The sequence below is a fragment of the Emydura macquarii genome, unplaced genomic scaffold, assembly GCF_026122565.2.
Source record: "Emydura macquarii macquarii isolate MOO-44397 ecotype Brisbane River unplaced genomic scaffold, CSIRO-AGI_Emac_v2 contig_2506, whole genome shotgun sequence".
NCBI classification, from domain to species: Eukaryota; Metazoa; Chordata; order Testudines; family Chelidae; genus Emydura; species Emydura macquarii.
This window is the reverse complement of record NW_027132643.1, coordinates 49,372-68,939: the sequence shown is the minus strand read 5'-3', so window position 1 is coordinate 68,939 and position 19,568 is coordinate 49,372. Positions and strand designations below refer to the sequence as shown.

The 19,568-nt window shown below is 52.6% G+C and overlaps 2 gene segments (V, D, J or C); both read left to right on the top strand.

Moving 5' to 3' along the window:
* Positions 1–19,568, top strand: part of LOC137163315 (Ig heavy chain V region 3-like) — a 72,318-nt gene that overhangs the window by 14,625 nt on the left and 38,125 nt on the right.
* LOC137163313 (Ig heavy chain V region 3-like) lies at positions 575–1,074 on the top strand. The segment is given in 2 exon segments: positions 575–620; positions 716–1,074. Coding segments are annotated over 2 exon segments (405 nt in total).

Below are 19,568 nucleotides of genomic sequence, written 5' to 3'. Positions count from 1 at the left end.
TGTCACATAATGCACAAGTACCCAGCGGAACTCATGGCCATGAGATTTTGTGATGGCCAGAAGTATCACTGGGTTCAAATAAGATCTAGATAAATTCCTACAGGATCAAAGCCCATCCGACATTTCGCACTGCCAGAAGCGAGGAGTGGAAGATGGGGTTGGCTCACTCCAAATTGCGCTGTTCTGTACCTGTCCGTGCACATCTGGTACCGGCCACTGAGAAAGACAGGATACTGGCTACATAGACCATCGGTCTGAACCACTATGGCAGTTCCTATCTCTCTGTCTGTCTGTCTGTTATCTTAAAGGAAGGAGATTTCTTTCTATCCTTATTTCGCTACCAACGGATCTTCCTCCTAGGCTCGGATCCCTAGACGCAGAAAGTGGGAAGTTCGGAGAAGGGGTTGCTGTGTTTTATAAGCCGGGCAATATGCAAATAGGGGGTGTAAGTTTCCTGTTTAAATCTGTCTCTCTGCCCAGCCTGCAGCCAGAGAGACAAGCCGCAGCCCCGGTGTCTGTGCAGATACCAGCCAACCCCCGCCCCTGAGATCTGTCCCCTCCAACACCCGGGAAAATGAGACTTTGGCTCCACTTGGTTTTCCTGGTAGCGGCTCTGGCAGGTATTTTCTCCCACTGGTTTCTTTGTGGGTGGAGGGGAACACGGTGGTCTTCGCAAACAATGTTCATATTATTCTTAACGGGACTTTATTCCCAGGTGCCCGGTCCGAAGTCTTACTGGTGGAGTCTGGAGGGGATGTGAAAAAGCCCGGAGACTCTCTGCGCCTCTCCTGCAAAGTCTCCGGCTTCACCTTCAGCAGCTCCTGGATGTACTGGGTCCGCCAGGCTCCCGGGAAAGGGCTGGAGTGGGTCTCTGCTATTAACACGGATGGCAGCAGCACATACTACGCTGATGCAGTCAAAGGGCGATTCACCATCTCCAGGGACAACGCCAAGAATCTGCTGTACCTGCAGATGACCGGCCTGAAGGCCGAGGACACCGCCCGCTATTACTGTGCAGACACAGTGAGGGGAAGCCGGGCTGGGCTCAGACAAAAACCTCCCGTTGCTATCTAAGGGCGAGCGCTCAGCGAGGGGCGCTGCAGATCAGCATTTTGCGGGGGAGAAAGCGGTGAAAGTGACTCCTCCTGATCGTCACAGCTCCACAACTGCACACACACACACTACAGCACTGCTATAAAAGGGCTGTCCCACAACGTTACCTCCCCGCCCCCCCCATGGCGCTCTGGGTCCCTCACTCCACTTCCCTCGCCCTCCCGTCCACCTCCTTCCTTGCAAAGTGTCTGTGAGAACACAGCCTTTACCCCCTCTCCGACAGTGAGGCCTAGGTTTTCCCAGCTGCCCTGCGGCTATGGACACCTCATTGCTATCATCCTCCCCCGAGAGCTTCTGAAAATCTCAGCCTGGGCGCGTCGGTTTGAATTCTAAGAGAGGCAGACAGCCGAGTGCCGCGGACTGCCGGTGTGTGTGTAGGGCTCGATCCACGCAGTGACTTCAGCCCCCAACGGCCTCCTGGTGTACCTCACTGAGCTCCTCCAAGCCGGCCCGCAGATGCAGTTTTCTTGACAGCTAGAGAAAAAATTCCTTATTGATTGTTCACCTTTTACTAGAATCATAGAAAGAGTTGGAAGGGACCTCAGGAGGTTACCTAGTCCAACCCCCTGCTCAAAGCAGGATTAACCTCAGCTAAATCATCCCAGCCAGGCCACAGCTTAAAAACCTCTAAGGATGGAGGTTCCACCACCTCCCTAGGTAACCCATTCCAGTGCTTCACCACCCTCCCAGTGAAAATGTTTTTCCTAATGTCCAACCTAGACCTCCCCCACTGCAACGTGAGACCATTGCTCCTTGTTCTGTCATCTGCCACCACTGAGAACAGCCTGGCTCCATCCTCCCTGGACCCGCCCTTCAGGTAGTTAAGAATCATCCTCTTTATGGTACAGGTATGATAACTACACTCCCTATTTTGCAAACACGGGCACTGAAATTTCAAGCAATGGTCCCAGAGTTTTCCTGACTCGGGTTTATGAACATGGGGCGTCATCCAGCTAACACTGAACTAAACAGCAGCTTTGTTGTAGGGTGGTTGGTTCCCCCCCCCCCCCTTTGACTTTCATCGCCTTTCCATCAGTATTTAGCACTATTATCGTATTTACAGCGTATCTTTTACTCAAGTTATCCAGCTCAGAAAACAATCAGATTTCATATGGCACGGAAAATCCACCCAGTGTCTCTCTGGAAATGTTTCAACGTGCAGTGAAGTACTGGACACATACCCATTCATTCCTAGGATCTTTGGGCCAGGCCCAGGCTAAGGGACTTTCTTCTGTTTTAGGCTCTTTCATGGCCACATCACATGGCAGCTGGGAACCGCACAATCTTTTTAATGCATTTCCCTTCACAGCCACCCTGTGAGGCGGGAAAGTGCTGTAATGTCCAAAGGGCAGGCGGAAGCTTGAAAGACCAGGGTTACACTTGCCCAAGGGAACCCAGGAAGTCTGTGGAGCAAAAAAAAAAAAAAAAAAAAAAAAAAAGGATTTCCTTATACTCAAAACCCCAGCCCGGCTCTCTAACCACTGACTTCTGACTATGCCCGTGTGAATCCCCAAACCTGGATTTTCACACCGTGCTCTTAACGAGTTCGTCTCTCTTATAAGGGGAGGGACATGCAAATGGCGGAGACAGTTTCCTGTTTAAATCGGTCCCTCTCTCTGCCCAGGCTGTACCCGTAGAGACAATCCGCAGTGACCAGCTAATTCCCACCGTGCACTTTCCTCTCCAACTCCTGGGAAAATGAGCCTTTGGCTCCATTTCGTTTGCTTTGTCGCCGCTCTGGAAGGTATTTTCTCCCCTATCCATTCACTGGCGGGGCGGGGGAGGAATAGTTTTGCTTCTGAGATCGATGTGCTGTGTGAGGTTTCTTTCCCAGGCTGTCTGGCGCTGATTGATTTCACAGTGTCCAGTGTGGGTCTCTCACTCTCCCTGGGTTGGGTTCGTTTGCTCCTCGAATCAGGGGCTGGTTCCCTACGCTGAGCTGAACTTGCAATTCTGCGCTTTTTCCATTCTCCCCCAGGGGCCCGCTCGCAGGTGGTTCTGACCCAGTCGGGTCCAGCGCTGAAGAAGCCCGGAGAGTCCCATAAGTTGCAATGTGCCACCAGCGGGTTTACTCTGAGCAGCTACTGGATGGGCTGGATCAGACAGCAGCCGGGGAAGGGGCTAGAATGGCTGGCTTATTATTACAACGAGGCAAACACCAAGTACTACGCCTCCTCCATCCAGGGGCGATTCACAGCCTCCAAGGACAGCACCAACTTCTATTTGCAAATGACCGGCCTGAAAGCCGAGGACACGGCCGTGTATTACTGTGCGAGAGACACAGTGAGGGGAAGTGAGTCTGAGCTGAGACAAAAACCTCCCCTCCTGCCATTTCATCAGGGACTGAATTCACTCAGCCTGAAATCCCTCTGAGCATCGGACGCTGCCACGGAAAGATTCATTCTGATCCTTTTTGTAGTCCAAACACACAGAGAGACAAACACACACACACACAGACAGAAAGCACACTTGGGCACAGACCAGCATGGCCAAGTCACTCACATCACATGGAAAAACAATCTCACGGGTCCTGATGGGAGATTCCATACCTCGAAATTTCAAGCAACAACCACAGATCTTTGCTGACCCGGGTACATGAATACATGGCCGAAGTGAAGGCCCACGGAGTTGTATAGCAGACTCTCTATTGACCTTCATACCATATACGTAAGGGCCTAGATACTGTTTAAATGGCTTTCCCCACACTAGCCCTCTTTTCTCACATTAACTGCGATTCCTACCCCAGCACCTGTCAAATATCTATCCACCGAAGACACAGATCCAAAGGCGGTAGCCTTCCTCCCCGGGAACATCTGGTGGCCTGCCTTATACTTTGCTCTCGCCTGATAGTGGTTCTCTGATTTTCTGGCTCAAGGCAGTCACCTATTTAGTTTGTGACCATTGGATTTACTGGTACCGCTCCCGGGGGCAGTATTCCTTCAAACGAAGCGGCCATATGCCGATAGATCTTGGAGTCACCTTATATCGCTGGAGGCGATGTGAGAGTCGGAACAGGAGTTGCAATGGAGAAGGGGATATGAACGGGTACGCGCCTGAAAACTGAGATAAAGCAAAGGGAGCTGGGCGCCTCGGTGCTTGAGAAAATCCCGCTCGATGCCTCAAATCTGGCGCCAGGAGACCTGCCCGGGTCACACAGGAAGTCTGGGAGGGACCAGGGAGCCGAACCTGGGCAGGCAGTGTCCCAGGGGTGGGCCCTAAACCCGGAGTGATCCTTTCTCACTTCCTGGCGCTGCTCGCTGAATCCCCAGGCGGGTCAATGGGACGTTTTCAGTGAGGAAGTTTAATGTGTCCTAAGGAGGGCGATATGCAAAGCGGGGGGCAGATTCCTGTTTAAATCGGTCTCTGTCCTTGCCCAGGCTGCACCGGGGAAACATCCGCAGTCCCTTGTCTCTCTGCAGTTCCCAACCAGCCAACCCCAAGCCCCAGGAAACATGAAACTCTTGCTACTCTTATTTCTCGTGGCCGCGGCTTCGGAAGGTATTTTCTCCCCCACTCACTCGATCGCAGGGCGGCAGGAGTCACTGGAGGATTGACTGCGATTCACAACAGGGCTTTCGTCTGCTTTCTCACGCGGTCCATCGGTTAACGTGGCGCGTTGATTTTAATTCGCTCGCTGAATCCGGAGCTCGCGGGGGGGAGGGGTGTTATTTACAACTGGCCTCTTTTCCCTTCCCCCCCAGGGGCCCGCTCGCAGGTGGTTCTGACCCAGTCGGGTCCAGCCCTGGAGAAGCCTGGAGAATCCAACACGCTGCAATGTGCCACCAGCGGGTTTACTCTGAGCAGCACCTGGATGGACCGGTTCAGACAAGAACCGGGAGAGAATCTGGAGTGGCTGGCGGAGTATGATGATGAGTCAAAAGCAAAGCATTACGGCCCCGCCATCCAGGGGCGATTCAACGCCTCCAAGGACAGCGCCAATTTCCACCTGCAAATGGCAAACCTGAAACCCGCCGACACGGCCGTGTATTACTATGCCAGAGACTCTCAGTGAGGGGAAGCCAGTCCGGGCTCAGACAAAAACCTTCCTGACAGCTGCAGCAGGGGCCAATCACCGGCTCATCCAGCCATCGACAGCAAGGGCCACGGTGATGGGCGCATTGGAGAGAAAGGATCAGAGGAAGAAATTGTTCAGCCTGGAATTCCTCTGCACATCTGACACTGCCGTGCCAAGAGATATTCTCCCCCCCTCCCCGGTTTCCATTCTGGACACAGAGAGCAAAACAGAAACACACACACAGAGACACCTAAGAACACACCTGTGCATGCATAAACACACTCGCACACCATACCACAAACATACACACATTGAAACACACATAAAATATTTGCAAACATATATGGACGCATACACACTCCCACACAAACACGCACCGTTCTTCAAGCACCCACACAAACACCTACACACGTAAACACATGCACACACTCACTCCAGACCCTCTCAGAGACACACTCCTACCTTCAAGCACTCAAACAACCACACACGCACGGAAACACACATACGGGAAAAAAAAACCTCTCCGACAATTTGTGTGTGGCTTAATGATGACGAAACTGGATTTGAAAATGCCTGGCCAAATTCTGATCTCCCTTACACTGGCCTAAATCTGGGATCAATCCTCTGAACTGAACAGAATTATTCCGAATTTCTGATGAGTATCTGAGAACAGAATCAGAACTAACACGGAGAGGGAAACAGTCAACCTCTTTAGAGAGCTGGTCTAGCGCCTTTATCTACCCTTCCATTTCTTGTCCTGTACAGGGGTCCGTGAAATGCTTTCCATAGTGCAGAGCACCAAACGGAGACTCAGCGGAGCTGGGAAATGGGTTCCACTTCCTCTGCCACTTACTTCTTGGGTGACCTTTTTTAAAATCAGGGTTAGCATTTAGCGCATTAAACTCGGGACAGAAATGCAGGGTTCGGATACAAACGTAGGATTAGGGTTAATATCCGAATTCTGTGTTAGAGTTTACAGTTGGGGCAGAGCTGGGATTTGTGGTAGGTTCAAGGTACACGTTAGGGTGTCAGGTTAAGAGAAGCGTGCAGGTGAGTGTTAGAATTTATCCTTGGGGTGAGGATTGGGGTTGGGAGGCAGGGAAGGGATAAAGAAGACGGGAATTTGACCTCCATACATTCAGATAGGAAGCTCGAATGCAATCCTGCTCGGTGCCCTGCGGTGAGATGCTGGGTCCCAGCCCTTCTCCCTCAACCTCACACAAATAACCGGCGTTTGCTCGAGGAAATGAGGGGTGTCTCTAATAAGCAGAGAGATATGCAAATACGGGTGAGAGTTTCCTCTTTAAATCTGTCCCTGTCTCTGACCAGACTGTACCCGGAGACACAACCCACAGCCACGTGTATCTGCCGTACCCAGCCAACCTCCCCTGAGAACTTTCCTCTCCAATTCCAGGGAAAATGGGACTTTGGCTCCATTTCGTGTTTCTTGTAGCAGCTTTAGAAGGTACTTTCTCAACCAAAAACAAACAACGAAAAAAAAAATTACAGGAGAAAAAAAATGTCCTCTTCTGTTTGAACTAGAACTCACCTGCCTGTCATGCATCTTTCTTCCCAGGGGCCCGCTCGCAGGTCCAGCTGGTGGAGTCCGGAGGGGGTGTGAAAAAGCCCGGAGACTCTCTCCGCCTCTCCTGCAAAGCCTCCGGCTTCACCTTCAGCGACTACGAGATGCACTGGATCCGCCAGGCTCCCGGGAAGGGGCTGGAGTGGGTGTCACTTATTAGCAGCAGCGGGGAAATGATCTACTACTCCGACATCGTCAAATGGCGATTCACCATCTCCAGGGACAACTCCAACAACCTGCTGTACCTGCAAATGACCGGCCTGAGATCCGAGGACACCGCCCGCTATTACTGTATGAGAGGCACAGCGAGGGGAAGCCGGGCTGAGCTCAGACAAAAACCTCCCGCTGCGGTTACTCGAGGAGGCCCAGCTGGGTGGGGGCGGACAGTCCGCGCGCTGGAAGCTCAGAAGAGAAAGAAATTTCCTGTTTGAAAGGGGGGAAATGATCTAGACCCACAGGCGGCAGTGATACAGGGAACTGGTGTCCCCCATTGGGTGTGGGCATGACTGACTCGGTCCCGAATATTTTAGTGCAGGTATTTATACAGATTAAAAATAATTATTATCTGCCACAGAGAAATCCAAACATTGCCATGTTAGCACAGCTCCGGTGTGAGGACAGGAAGCAGGAGAGGTGAAAACACAAATCCTGGCACGTGTAAAAGGGAAGAGGCTGATCCACAAATCGCTATAGATCAGTGCCATGGAGCTGGGCTGTGTGTGTTTAATGTGTGACACGTTTATTCCACGCCCTACCCCCAACATTGTCTCATTTCTATTGACCGCATCAGTGAACCGGTCTCCAGACAGTCTGAGAACCTGGCACTATGTGGCATTATGGAGCCACCCCGTCCATCCTCAGCTTCTCATTCAGTAGAAGTGTCTCTCTAACATTCCCTAACCAAATTATCTATCTCTCTGTTAGTCTACAAACCCGCACACAGACCCTTTCATCCATCCATCCCCACACAATCTGTCTGTCTGTCTATCTATCTAAGAGGAGACTTAGGAGACATAGGAGAGAGGTCTATAAACTCAGTAATAGTGCTGGAAAAAGTGAATAGGGAACTAATTATTTTACCCTTTCCCCAAATACAAAAATAAACCCCAAGGGTCCTCAGGTTAAATTAAGGGCCAGCGGAGTTAACACAAACCAGAGGAAGCTCTTTGTCACATAATGCACAAGTAACCAGCGGAACTCATGGCCATGAGATGTTGTGATGGCCAAAAATATCACTGTGTTCACATAAGATCTAGATAAATTCCTGCAGGATCAAAGCCCATCTGACATTTCGGGCTGCCAGAAGCGAGGAGTGGAAGATGGGTTGGTTCACTCCAAATGTCGCTGTTCTGTACCTGTCCGTGCACATCTGCTACCGGCCACTGAGCAAGACAGGATACTGGCTACATAGACCGTCGGTCTGAACCACTACGGCAGTTTGTATCTCTGTTTGTCTGTCTGTCTGTCATCTTAAGGGAAGGAGATCTCTTTCTATCCTTATTTCGCTATCAACGGATCTTCCTCCTAGGCTCGGATCCCTAGACGCAGAAAGTGGGATGGTGCGGAGAAGGGGTTGCTGTCTCTTATAAGCCGGGCGATATGCAAATAGGGGGTGTACGTTTCCTGTTTAAATCTGTCTCTCTGCCCAGCCTGCAGCCAGAGAGACAAGCCGCAGCCCCGGTGTCTGTGCAGTTACCAGCCAACCCCGCCCCTGAGATCTGTCCCCTCCAACACCCGGGAAAATGAGACTTTGGCTCCACTTGGTTTTCCTGGTAGCGGCTCTGGCAGGTATTTTCTCCCACTGGTTTCTTTGCGGGTGGAGGGGAACACGGTGGTCTTCGCAAACAATGTTCATTGGATTCTTAACGTGATTTTCTTCCCAGGTGTCCGGTCCGAGGTGCTGCTGGTGGAGTCGGGAAGGGGTGTGAAAAAGCCCAGTGACTCTCTGCGCCTCTCCTGCAAAGCCTCCGGCTTCACCTTCAGCAGCTCCGAGATGAACTGGGTCCGGCAGGCTCCCGGGAAGTGGCTGGAGTGGGTTGCATTTATTTACGGTGATGGATCTGGCCCAATCTACGCAGACTCCGTCAAAGGGCGATTCACCATCTCCAGGGACAACTCCAACAACCTGCTGTACCTGCACATGACCGACCTGAGAGCCGAGGACACCGCCCGCTATTACTGTGCTGCAGACACAGTGAGGGGAAGCCGGGCTGAGCTCAGACAAAAACTTCCCGCTGCGGTTACTCGCGGAGGCCCAGCTGGGTGGGTGCGGACAGTCCGCGCGCTGGGAGCTCAGAAGATAAAGGAATTTCCTGTGTTTGAAAGTGGGGAAATGAACCCGGCTTTATAATCAAATCGAGACCCACAGGCGGCAGCGATACAGGGAACTGGTGTCCCCCATTGGGTGTGGGGGTGATTGTCTCGGTCCCGAACATTTTTCTGCAGGTATTTATACAGAGTAAAAATAATTATTATCTGCCGCAGAGAAATCCACATATTGCCTTGTTAGCACAGCTCCGGTGTGAGGACAGGAAGCAGGAGAGGTGAAAACACAAATCCTGGCACGTCTAAAAGGGAACGAGGCTGATCCCCAAATCGCTATAGATCAGTGCCATGGAGCTGTGCTGTGTGTGTTTAGTGTGTGACACGTTTATCCCACGCCCTGCCCCCAACATTGTCTCACTTCTATTGACCGCATCAATGAACCGGTCTCCAGCCAGTCTGAGAACCTGGTACCACGTCGCACTTTGGAGCCACCCCATCCATCCTTAGCTTCTCATTCAGTAGAAATGTCTCTCGAACATTCCCTAAACAAATGATCTATTTCTCTCTCTCTCTGTCTGTTTGTCTGTCTGTCTGGTAGTCTACACACCCACGCGCAGCCCCTTTCATTCATCCATCCATCCATCCATCCATCCCCACACACTCTATCTATCTATCTATCTATCATCTGTCCATAAATACTGGGGCATCAGGAGTTTGTACAGGTTTGAATATGGCCCTTTTCACACACGAAGGTAAACATGCCCCAGTGCAGACGAGGAATATTTGGGCAACCCATTGTCCAAGGTGTAATAACGAGGACTTGGATTTCCAAAGGTGCCTCCATGCGCAGGCTGTCAACCGCCCACCCCCGCACTACCGTTTGTTGGGAACCGGGCATTGCACACTCCGCTTCCTTTGGAAAAAATCACCCAGTGCAGCTATAGACGGAACAGACTCTGCAAAGGGTTACAAACGCCTCTGGCCTCGATACGGAGACAGATCTGCCCCTGATGCTGCCCTGCTCACCAGCGAAACAGCCTCCTCTCTTAGGGCCTGACACAAAGTCTGCCGAAGCCAATGGTGGGTCCTGCAGCCCCGCCAATGGACTTCAGATTAGCCCTGCAATCTGGAGGGGCGTGCGGGAATTCAAAGCAGCGCTTAGTGCCGCAGTGTGAGCAGGATGGCACCGCAGTCACTGGGCGCTGGCCAGCCGCTGCCTTAGCCCCAGTCTCACCCCTTAGAGCCCCAAGCCAATAACTCGGATCATGCAGGGACAGGGCGCGGGTCTCTTACAAGGAGGGCGATGTGCAAACGGGGTGTGAGATCCCTGTTTAAATCTGTCTCTCCCTCTGCCCAGGCTGCACAAGGAGACACAATCCGCAGCCCCCTGGGTGTGTGCACAGACCATCCCTGTGAGATCTGCCCCCTCCAACACCCGGGAAAATGAGACTTTGGCTCCACTCGGTTTTCCTCGTAGCGGCTCTGGCAGGTATTTTCTCCACTGATTTCTTTGTGGGTGGAGGGGAACACTGTGATCTTCCCACACAATGTTCATTGGATTCTTAACGTGACTTTTTTCCCAGGTGCCCGGTCCCAGGTCCTGCTGGTGGAGTCCGGAGGGGGTGTGAAAAAGCCCGGAGACTCTCTCCGCCTCTCCTGCAAAGCCTCCGGCTTCCTCTTCAGCAGTTATCTTATGGATTGGATCCGCCAAGGGCCCGGGAAGGGGCTGGAGTGGCTGGCCAGAGCGACGGCCGAGGGGAGCTCCTACTAAGCCGATCCCGCGAAAGGGCAATTCACCATCTCCAGGGACAACGCCCTGAGCCTTGTGCATTTGCAACTGAGCAGATTGAGAGCGGAGGACACCGCCCTCTATTTCTGTGTCAGACACACAGCCCGGCAGCGAGGACCAAAACCCCCAGCGCTGCCTTTAGCCACCCTGACACTGGAGTCTGCTCCGTGGGCCGCACGGAGTTTGCAAAGCTGTTGAAATCTGGGGGGGGGGCGGGGAAACGATATTTACACACCAGAGCCTTCCGAGTGGGAACAGCGATTGTGTCAGTAACTAGAGAGTCCTTGCGGCTCGATTCACATAAGGGTCGGTCATTATGACAGCCCCTGACTATAGGTCCCTGGCTGCCCAGGGGGATTTCCAGCCTCCAATTAAACATCCGGACTCTCAGCCCCTCTATGCCCCAACCAGAGACTCGACTTCTTGATCGATCTTATACCTCCCAGGAGAGTGCCCTGGCCACGGGACTATACGGTATTCCTGGGGTCGTCTTCCCAGCCATCTGCGGGGTGACGTTGTTCGCCTTGTAACGGAAGACTTGAAAAGCTTTTGGAAGAGCGAGCAAGGCAGAGTGTGACGGGGAATGAGTCGCCAGCCCGGGGTAGAGGATCACTTTCCTGGGGTCGAAGGAGACCCATCTTCAAGTCTCTGTGCTCCAATGACTATTTACATGATATCTTAATGGCTTCCAGGGCAGTGTCGTGGCTAGATCACTGGGTCTCCGCAGATCTGTGGGTTGTTTCTTTATTTTATTATTATTATTCCAGGTTCTGCCACTGACTGGCTAAGGGAGCGTGGACAAATCAGTGTCCTTCTGTGTGACTCAGTTTCTCCACTTGTGAACAACGAATACTAACACTGACCTTCCTTTCCCAAGTCTCTGCTAGACGGCTATCTATTTTACAGAGGTCTAGGTTGGACATTAGGAAAAAGTTTTTCACTTGGAGGGTGGTGAAGGCTGGGTTCCCTAGGGAGGTGGTGGAATCTCCATCCTTAGAGGTTTTCAAGGCCCATCTTGACAAAGCCCTGACTGGGATGATTTAATTGGGGTTGGCCCTGCTTTGAGCAAGGGGTTGCACCAGATGACCTCCTGAGGTCCCTTCCAGTCCTAACCCTCCATGATTCTGTGATCACCCCAGGCTGCAACTTTCCTGAGATAAATTTAAGAGCATGGGAAAAGTCCGTGTTTGACATTACTTTGAATATGTTTCTGTTCCCTGAGGTTCTCACACCTTATCACGGTATCTCCCACACCCCGGCACAAGGAACCTCAGTGAGAAATGACATGCCAGCCCCTGGGGCTCCGTTTTAAGAGGGACGATATGCAAATCGAGTCATTGCATTCCCTCTTTAAAATCTGCGGTTCCCCTTCGGGTTGAGAACTTTCAGCTCCCACTGTCTGTGCTGTGAGCAGCCCAACCCCTAGAGAACTTTTCCCTGCAGACCAGGAGGATGTTTTGGCTGGATTTCCTTTTCATGATGTCACTTTTCCAAGGTAGGTATTGTTTCTGGGTGGGAGGGGAGGGGGGAAATGGAGATATCCTTGTTGGTAAATGATTGCTGGCAGTATTCCAACCAGTCGCAATATTAAAGGAAGCAGCGATCACATTAGCAGCAATGTTAGCAATTTATTCTTGGATCAGCGCCGTTATTGGACTGTTGATGTGCGTCTTATATCCTCAGGCTCAGGCAGAGGTCGTGGAGTCCGGAGGAGACATTAAGCAGCCCGGACAATCTCTGCGCCTCACCTGTAAAGGCTCTGGATTTGATTTCAGCCAGTTCGGGATACACTGGATCCGACAGGCTTCCGGGAAAGGGCTGGAGTGGCTCTCCGTCATTGTCGACGACGACGGGAGTAAGGAATATTACGCCGATTCCGTCAAGGGGCCAGTCACCACCTCCATGTACAACTCCAAAAACCTGGCCTATTTGGACATGAGCGGCCTGAGGGCAGAGGACACCGCCCGGTATTACAGTGCAGCCGCCCAGTGAGTGAAAGCCGGTCTGAGCCCAGACAAAAACCCTTCCTCTGCCACGGCATGACAACGCGGCTCTTTCTGAGTGGTGCTCCAGGTCTGCCAGTTTCAGTGCGGCAAAGGGAAGCAAACAAAGTTATCAGGGGTTCGCTCCGAGTTCTTTCCCACGCTGAATTTCACAGCAGGCCAAGTGAGAATGTAGATGTTTAGTCAGAGACATTCATGCTTCATAAAGACTCCTTCCACCTCCACTCCCCCAACTCGAGGTTGTCCTTCCCTCACTCCACAAAAGGAAGAGAGACATCCTGGGATGTTCGGGCTCAGTGTAGCATCCTGTCTCCTAGACCATGCGGCCCCTTCGTGTGACCTTTGCACTGACTGATAACGCTGCCGGGGGGGAGGTTATATTCAAACACAGTGACCGGCTTCTGTCCCTGCTCGTAATGAATTCATGGCCTGACACTCTCACTCCCTTTCGGGAATCCGAATTAAAATGGGAGCAGGAATATCTGGGGTGGGTGGGTGGGGAGAGAACCAGAACCCCACAGTCCTAGGCACGGTGCAGACACAGCCCACAGCACTGGTCTGCCCCCACTCAGTTCACAAGCCGAATATAAAAGGGAAGCGCAGTGTGAACGGGAATGGGAATAGCAATGTGCAAAAGGGTGTGAAATATCAATGGTGCATAATAACCGCCCTTCAAGGCCGCTTGAATCCTCCCCCTTGACTCCGCCCTACAGAAAGACTCCCAGAGACGCTGCTCTCGGCAGACGGATCTCCCTCAGCCAGGTGCCACGGCAAAACCTGCACCCTGCCCTCACAGGTACCCCCGACATCTTCTCCCGTCCTCTGTGCCCACAAACGCATCCCCAGACCTCGAACAAAGCAGGAGTCCCGCTTCCCAAGATCACGTTCCTAGGGTCGTGGGTCATTTCAATGCCACCGGTCATTGCTGGGAACCGGCTTCGGTCCCAAATCACTCCCTGCGCTCTGGGGAAATTCCTCTCCAGCGGCTGTCTCAGCCCCATGGATCCTTGGGACACGACCCCTGCCCAGACACTGGCCCCACTGACTGGAGGATGCGGGGCGGCACAGCTGTCTCCCTCCACCCCATCCTTCACAACAGGCCCTGAATTACTTTCTGCGGCAGGAGACATGGCCTCGCAAGAACCAGGCCCGAATTCGAGTTTATGGGAGGAAATCTCCTGGCTGCAGGGAGCTGTTTATTCTTCCGAGGGGTGCAAGAGTGAGGCGAGGATCCCAGCGGCCTGTGACCGGCGCTGCACAAACACACGGGACGGGTCGCTCTGACTCCTGCACCCTGAGCCCGAGAGCGAGTAAAGCAGAGACGTGACGGGGAGTTTGTGTCTTTTATAAGCAGGGGAATATGCAAATGAGGGAGATGGGTTCCTCTTTAAATCTGTGTCTGCCTCTGCCCAGGCTGCACCCGCAGACACACCCCGCACCCCTGTGTCTGTGCAGGGACCGGCCAGCCCCGCTGCGGACTTTCCCCACCGACACCAGGAAAAATGAGATTTTTACTGCCTGTGATTTTCGCTCTCGCGGCTCTGGAAGGTATTTTCCTCTTCTAAATAACTGGCGGGGTTCGGAGAATATTGTGTCACCGCTGCTTTTATAGCGATATTCACAACCTGTCTTTGTCTGCAGGTGCCCGCTGCCAGGTGCAGCTGGTGGAGTCCGGAGGGGATGTGAAAAAACCTGGAGACTCTCTCCGCCTCTCCTGCAAAGCCTCCGGCTTCACCTTCAGCAGCTCCTGGATGAACTGGGTCCGACAGGCTCCTGGGAAGGGACTTGAATGGGTCGCGCGTATAAACCCCAATGGGGGTACAACATATTACCCTGATTCAGTGAAAGGGCGATTCACCATCTCCAGGGACAACTCCAAGAGCGAGCTCTATCTGCAAATGAGCGGCCTGAAGCCCGAGGACACCGCCCGCTATTACTGTGCGAGAGACACAGTGAGGGGAAGCCGCTGGGAGCTCAGACAAAAACCTCCCGCTGCGGGCAGCAGGGAAAGTCCCAGCTGCTCAGACACTGACACTGCGGCACTGGAAACTCAAGAGAGGAAGCGACGTGTTCATTGCCAGCGGCTCAGTCTTAGCCAGATCTAGCTTCACACCGAGCACAGAGCCAAGGCCGGTCCCGACCTGACTGAGGAGGGCTGGACCTGAACCTTTCCCCCCTATTTGTAACACATTTTAAAATTAGTCTGTGGGCAAATAAAGACACCGATTAAACACCCCCTTTAAGTCGCGGGTGGGGGGAGAACGCGATAAACAAAGCCACAAACACAGTCAGATAAAAACATGGGCACAGTGAAGCTATCAGTCAGTGCTGGGTATTTCACCACTATTTGCTGAAACATATGAAACATGTTATATAACTAATCGACTCCCTCCCCCTGCACACTGCCTCCTCTCTATCGGCCTCATCAACTAACTCCAGACATCCATGGGCCCAGCTGGGTCCTTAGCAAAGAGCAACGGGAATGAATGGCAGGGCCTGGCCAATAACCTACCAGGGACCTTCCCCGCCAGCCACTGGCAATTCTCTAGGGATGAAATTCACCCCTTTGCACAGGGACCATCACAAGGGCCTGTCCAGCGACTGAGCACCGGCTGTGACATTATCCTGCCGTGCAGCACGGTCCCTTCTCATCGCACTAAGCAATCATGCTCCACAATCCTTTCCAGCCACACAGCCCAGCGCAGAGACTTTCCCGAAGCAGCTTTGCACACTTGGTTTGCAGACCAGTTCTGCAGATTGCCAGGAACAAGGGATGGTTCAGTGATGTCAGGGGCTGCTAGGTTATAACATTGACACCAACATCCACAGTGGGGATCGCTGGAGAGGCATCATAGATGGATAGATAGATACGTAGGTGCAATTGGTAGCATTATATGTTTCACGTGTTATTCTATGTATAAAAATACTCAAAGGGAAGCTCCAGTTTTAAGATTGAACCCTCAGATCTCCCCGACACTGGGTTTAAACTCGATACACTGTCACACTCCTGCGAGATCTCCCCTTATATTGTCCCCACCCCTTGTCCCATGCAAATGAGCCGCCCGGGGCCCTCTTCATAGCTCAGTGGCAGGCCGCTCACACCGCTCAGAGCCAGCTCAGCTTCCCAGCTCGCCCAGGGAACCAGCCCGACAGCTGCAGACATGGCCCCCAGCCTGGTCCTCGCCTTCCTCTGCTGCTCCCAGTGGGTAAGGGCTAGATCTGCGCTCCAGCTGTGCCCCCGGTACCACATGTTCCCTAGTAACCGTGCCTCTGGGAATCAATAAGATATTTACTTTTATTTCTCCCCGCTGCAGGTGTCTATTCCCAGATTACCCTGGTGGAGTCCGGTGGAGGAATCAGGAATCCCGGAGAGACCCTCAAACTGACCTGCTCCGTGACCAGATTCTCTCTCACTTGCTACGGAGTGCACTGGGTCCGCCAGCCGGTGGGAAAAGGACTGGAATGGGTGGGAGAAATCTGGGGTGCTGGAAGCACTCTCTATAATGAGGAGGTGAAAACTCACCTCACCATCACCAGAGACACCTCCAAAAACCAAGTGTACCTGCAACTGACCGGCTTGCAACCCACAGACACCTCCGTGTATCACTGTGTCAGAGATCCACACAGTGAGGGAAAACCTACCAGAGCCAGCACTACAACTAACCATACGGAGAACCAGCCTGCCTGTGTCAGTGGCAAACAGCAGCTGCTGCCAACACAGACCCCTTTCTGCTTGGCTGGTTTCTCGCTTCATCCACATAGCTGCATGGCCTCTGTCTTTGGTGATTTGTACAAAACAAACCCTGTGTCCAGATGGGGGTTAAGCTGGGTGGCCCTTGCTGTCCCTTTTCACCCTGCAGTTCTGTGATTCCATGGCATAGCACAAGCATGTATAAATTAATCTCTCCTTATACTGTTAACATCCCATTGCCCGTGACAATAAGCTCCCTGGTGCCCTGCTCAGCGCCCAGTTGCAGAATCCCACATACAAAGGACTCTCCAAACACCTATTTTCCTTCCAAAAGGAGCAGCCAGAGAAATAAAGAAATGAACTTCTGTGTTCCTAGTATAGGCAAGGCATTCAAATACTATGAGAACGAGAGGCAGAAGGAAACCCTAAAGCAGATTGGATTGACAGATAGACAGACAGACAGTTGGCATTTAATGGGTTTAGACTTTCAAATGTCAGGACCAAATAAATACAATCAAGGAAGCATCTCAGGTAAGCTTGAACGCTCAGAGCAACCCACAGTTGGGTTTACAATTCAATGCAGTGTTACACTTCTGCTAGGGCCCCACCTTTATATTGTCCCCATCCCTTGTCCCATGCAAATGAGCTTCCTGGGGCCCTGTTCATAGCTAACTCACAGGCCGCTCAGAGCCAGCGTTGGGCTTCAGCTTCCCAGCCCACCCAGGGAACCAGCCCATCAGCCACAGACATGGCCCCCAGCCTGCTCCTCACCTTCCTCCTGCTCCTCCCAGAGGGTAAGGGCGGAATCTGAGCTCCTTCTGTGCCCCTATTAACAGATAATCACGCCTCTGGGAACCACGAACACATTTTCCCTTTATTTCTCCCCTCTGCAGGTGTCTATTCCCAGATTACCCTGGTGGAGTCCGGGGGAGGAATCAAGAAGCCCGGAGAGACCCTCAAACTGACCTGCTCCGTGACCGGTTTCTCTCTCACTAGCTACCAAGTGCAGTGGGTCCGCCAGCCAGCGGGGAAAGGGCTGGAATGGGTCGGAGGTATCTGGCCTGATGGAGGCACTGCTTATAACGAGGCTCTCAAAAGCCGCCTCACCATCACCAGAGACACCTCCAAAAGCCAGGTCTATCTGCAACTGACCGGCCTGCAACCCGCAGACACCTCCGTGTATTACTGTGCAGAGACACACAGTGAGAGAAATGTACTGAAGCCAGCACCAAAACTAACCAAGCAGCCTGCCTGTGTGAGTCTGAGAGAGCAGCAGCTGCCAACACAGAGTTCTTTCTGCTTGGTCAGCTAAGTTTCATCCAGGATCCATGGGAAATTGAACCCTTGTGTGATGTGCTTGTGCAAAAACCCTAGCTGAAAAATCACCCTTCTCCTCATGGGGGCAGCAGCGGGACAAACCGCTGGGGACTCAGTGTGGTGACTGTCACATAAACCTGACCCCTGATTTAACCTACCCCGTTCCCTGCCAGTGTCTCCCCTCCCTGCACGGAGCATCGCCAGACCTGTGGTGCAGAGACCCCTCGCTTCATCCGTGAGCCCCACTCCGGAGTGAGTCCGGCTTTGAGTCACTCTCCCCTCGTGGAGAGGAAATGCTGACTGTGCTAGGGCCTGTCTCTGTCTCAGAGTCACAGGACAACCTGTCGGATTACAGTGGACAAGAAGCTTGATATGAGTCAAAGTTGCCCTTATTGCCAAGAAGGCTAACGACACATGGGCAGCATTTGTAGAAACATTGCCAGCACATGGAGATTGTTCCCCTCCGTTCGGCACTGGTGAGGCCACATTTGGAGTATTGTGTCCAGTACAGGAAGGATGTGGAGAAATTGGACAGAGTCCAGCGGAGGGGAACGAAAACGATGAGGGGGCTGGAGCACAAGACTTATGAGGAGCGCCTGAGGAAAGTCCTCTTGTTTAGTCTGCAGAAGAGAAGAGTGAGGGGATTTGATAGCAGCCTTCAACTACCTGAAAGGGGGTTCCAGGGAGGATGGAGCTAGGCTGTTCTCAGTGGTGGCAGATGACCAAGAAACGAGCAATGGTCTCAAGTTGCAGTGGGGGAGGTCTAGGTTGGACATTAGGAATAACTTTTTCACTAGGAGGGTGGTGAAGCACTGGAATGGATTACCTAGGGAGGTGGTGGAATCTTCATCCTCAGAGGTTTTTAAAGTGAGGCTTGACAAAGCCCTGGCTGTCATGATTTAATGGAGGTTGACCCTGCTTTGAGCAGAGGGTTGAACTAGGTCAATGTTTAGCAACCTTTTCGGTATCAGGGACCGACATCCTATACTGTGTTCGTCATTGAGAAAAACTGGACTAGATGATCTCCTAAGGTTCCTGCCAACCCTAATCTTCTATCATTCTAAGACAGGGTGTGTGATTTCAAAGGAGAGCAGTGCATTGCGGGGCGGATCAGAGTCAATGGGGGTCGATCCTTCTGACCCCACTTGGCCTTTGCATCACACCCAGTGCATGTGGGGCCGAATCCTCCGCTAGTTTAAAGTCACACAACTGCTTTCCCTCGGCTGCAGTTACTCCAGATTTACACCTGTGAGGATCTGGCACTTTGAGCAGACTGGATTGTTTGGAGATTATCAGTACATTATACCACGTACGGGGCCCCCCACCGTGGAACCAGAGAATGACGGCAGAGTGGGGTTGGAAGAAACCTCAGGAGGTAATCTACGCCCAGCCCTTGCCCCAGATGTTACGGCCTTTATCCTCACAAAGACGCCGTGAGGATGGGGACCTATCTCTGCCCGTCATTGAAGGAGGAGGGACCAAGACACAGAGGGATGAAGGCTGGGACTTTCCAATGGGAAATTCAGACTGCCGGTGGGGCTGTGCTGCGGAGATCACTCGGTGCCTGAATAAACCGCACTCAGCTAGACCGGGAAAGCTGGGCATAGCTGGGCCTTTCCAAAGGGACACGGCAGAACAGCTGGGAAGTGCCGCGTCGATGGGAACGGCGATAGCAACGTAGACAGGACTATGGATGTCAGTGGTGGATAATTACCTCCCTGCTGTGCTGCATGAATCCTCCCTGGACTCTGCTCTAACCACAGAGTGCCAGACACGCCGATCTCCGCACACTC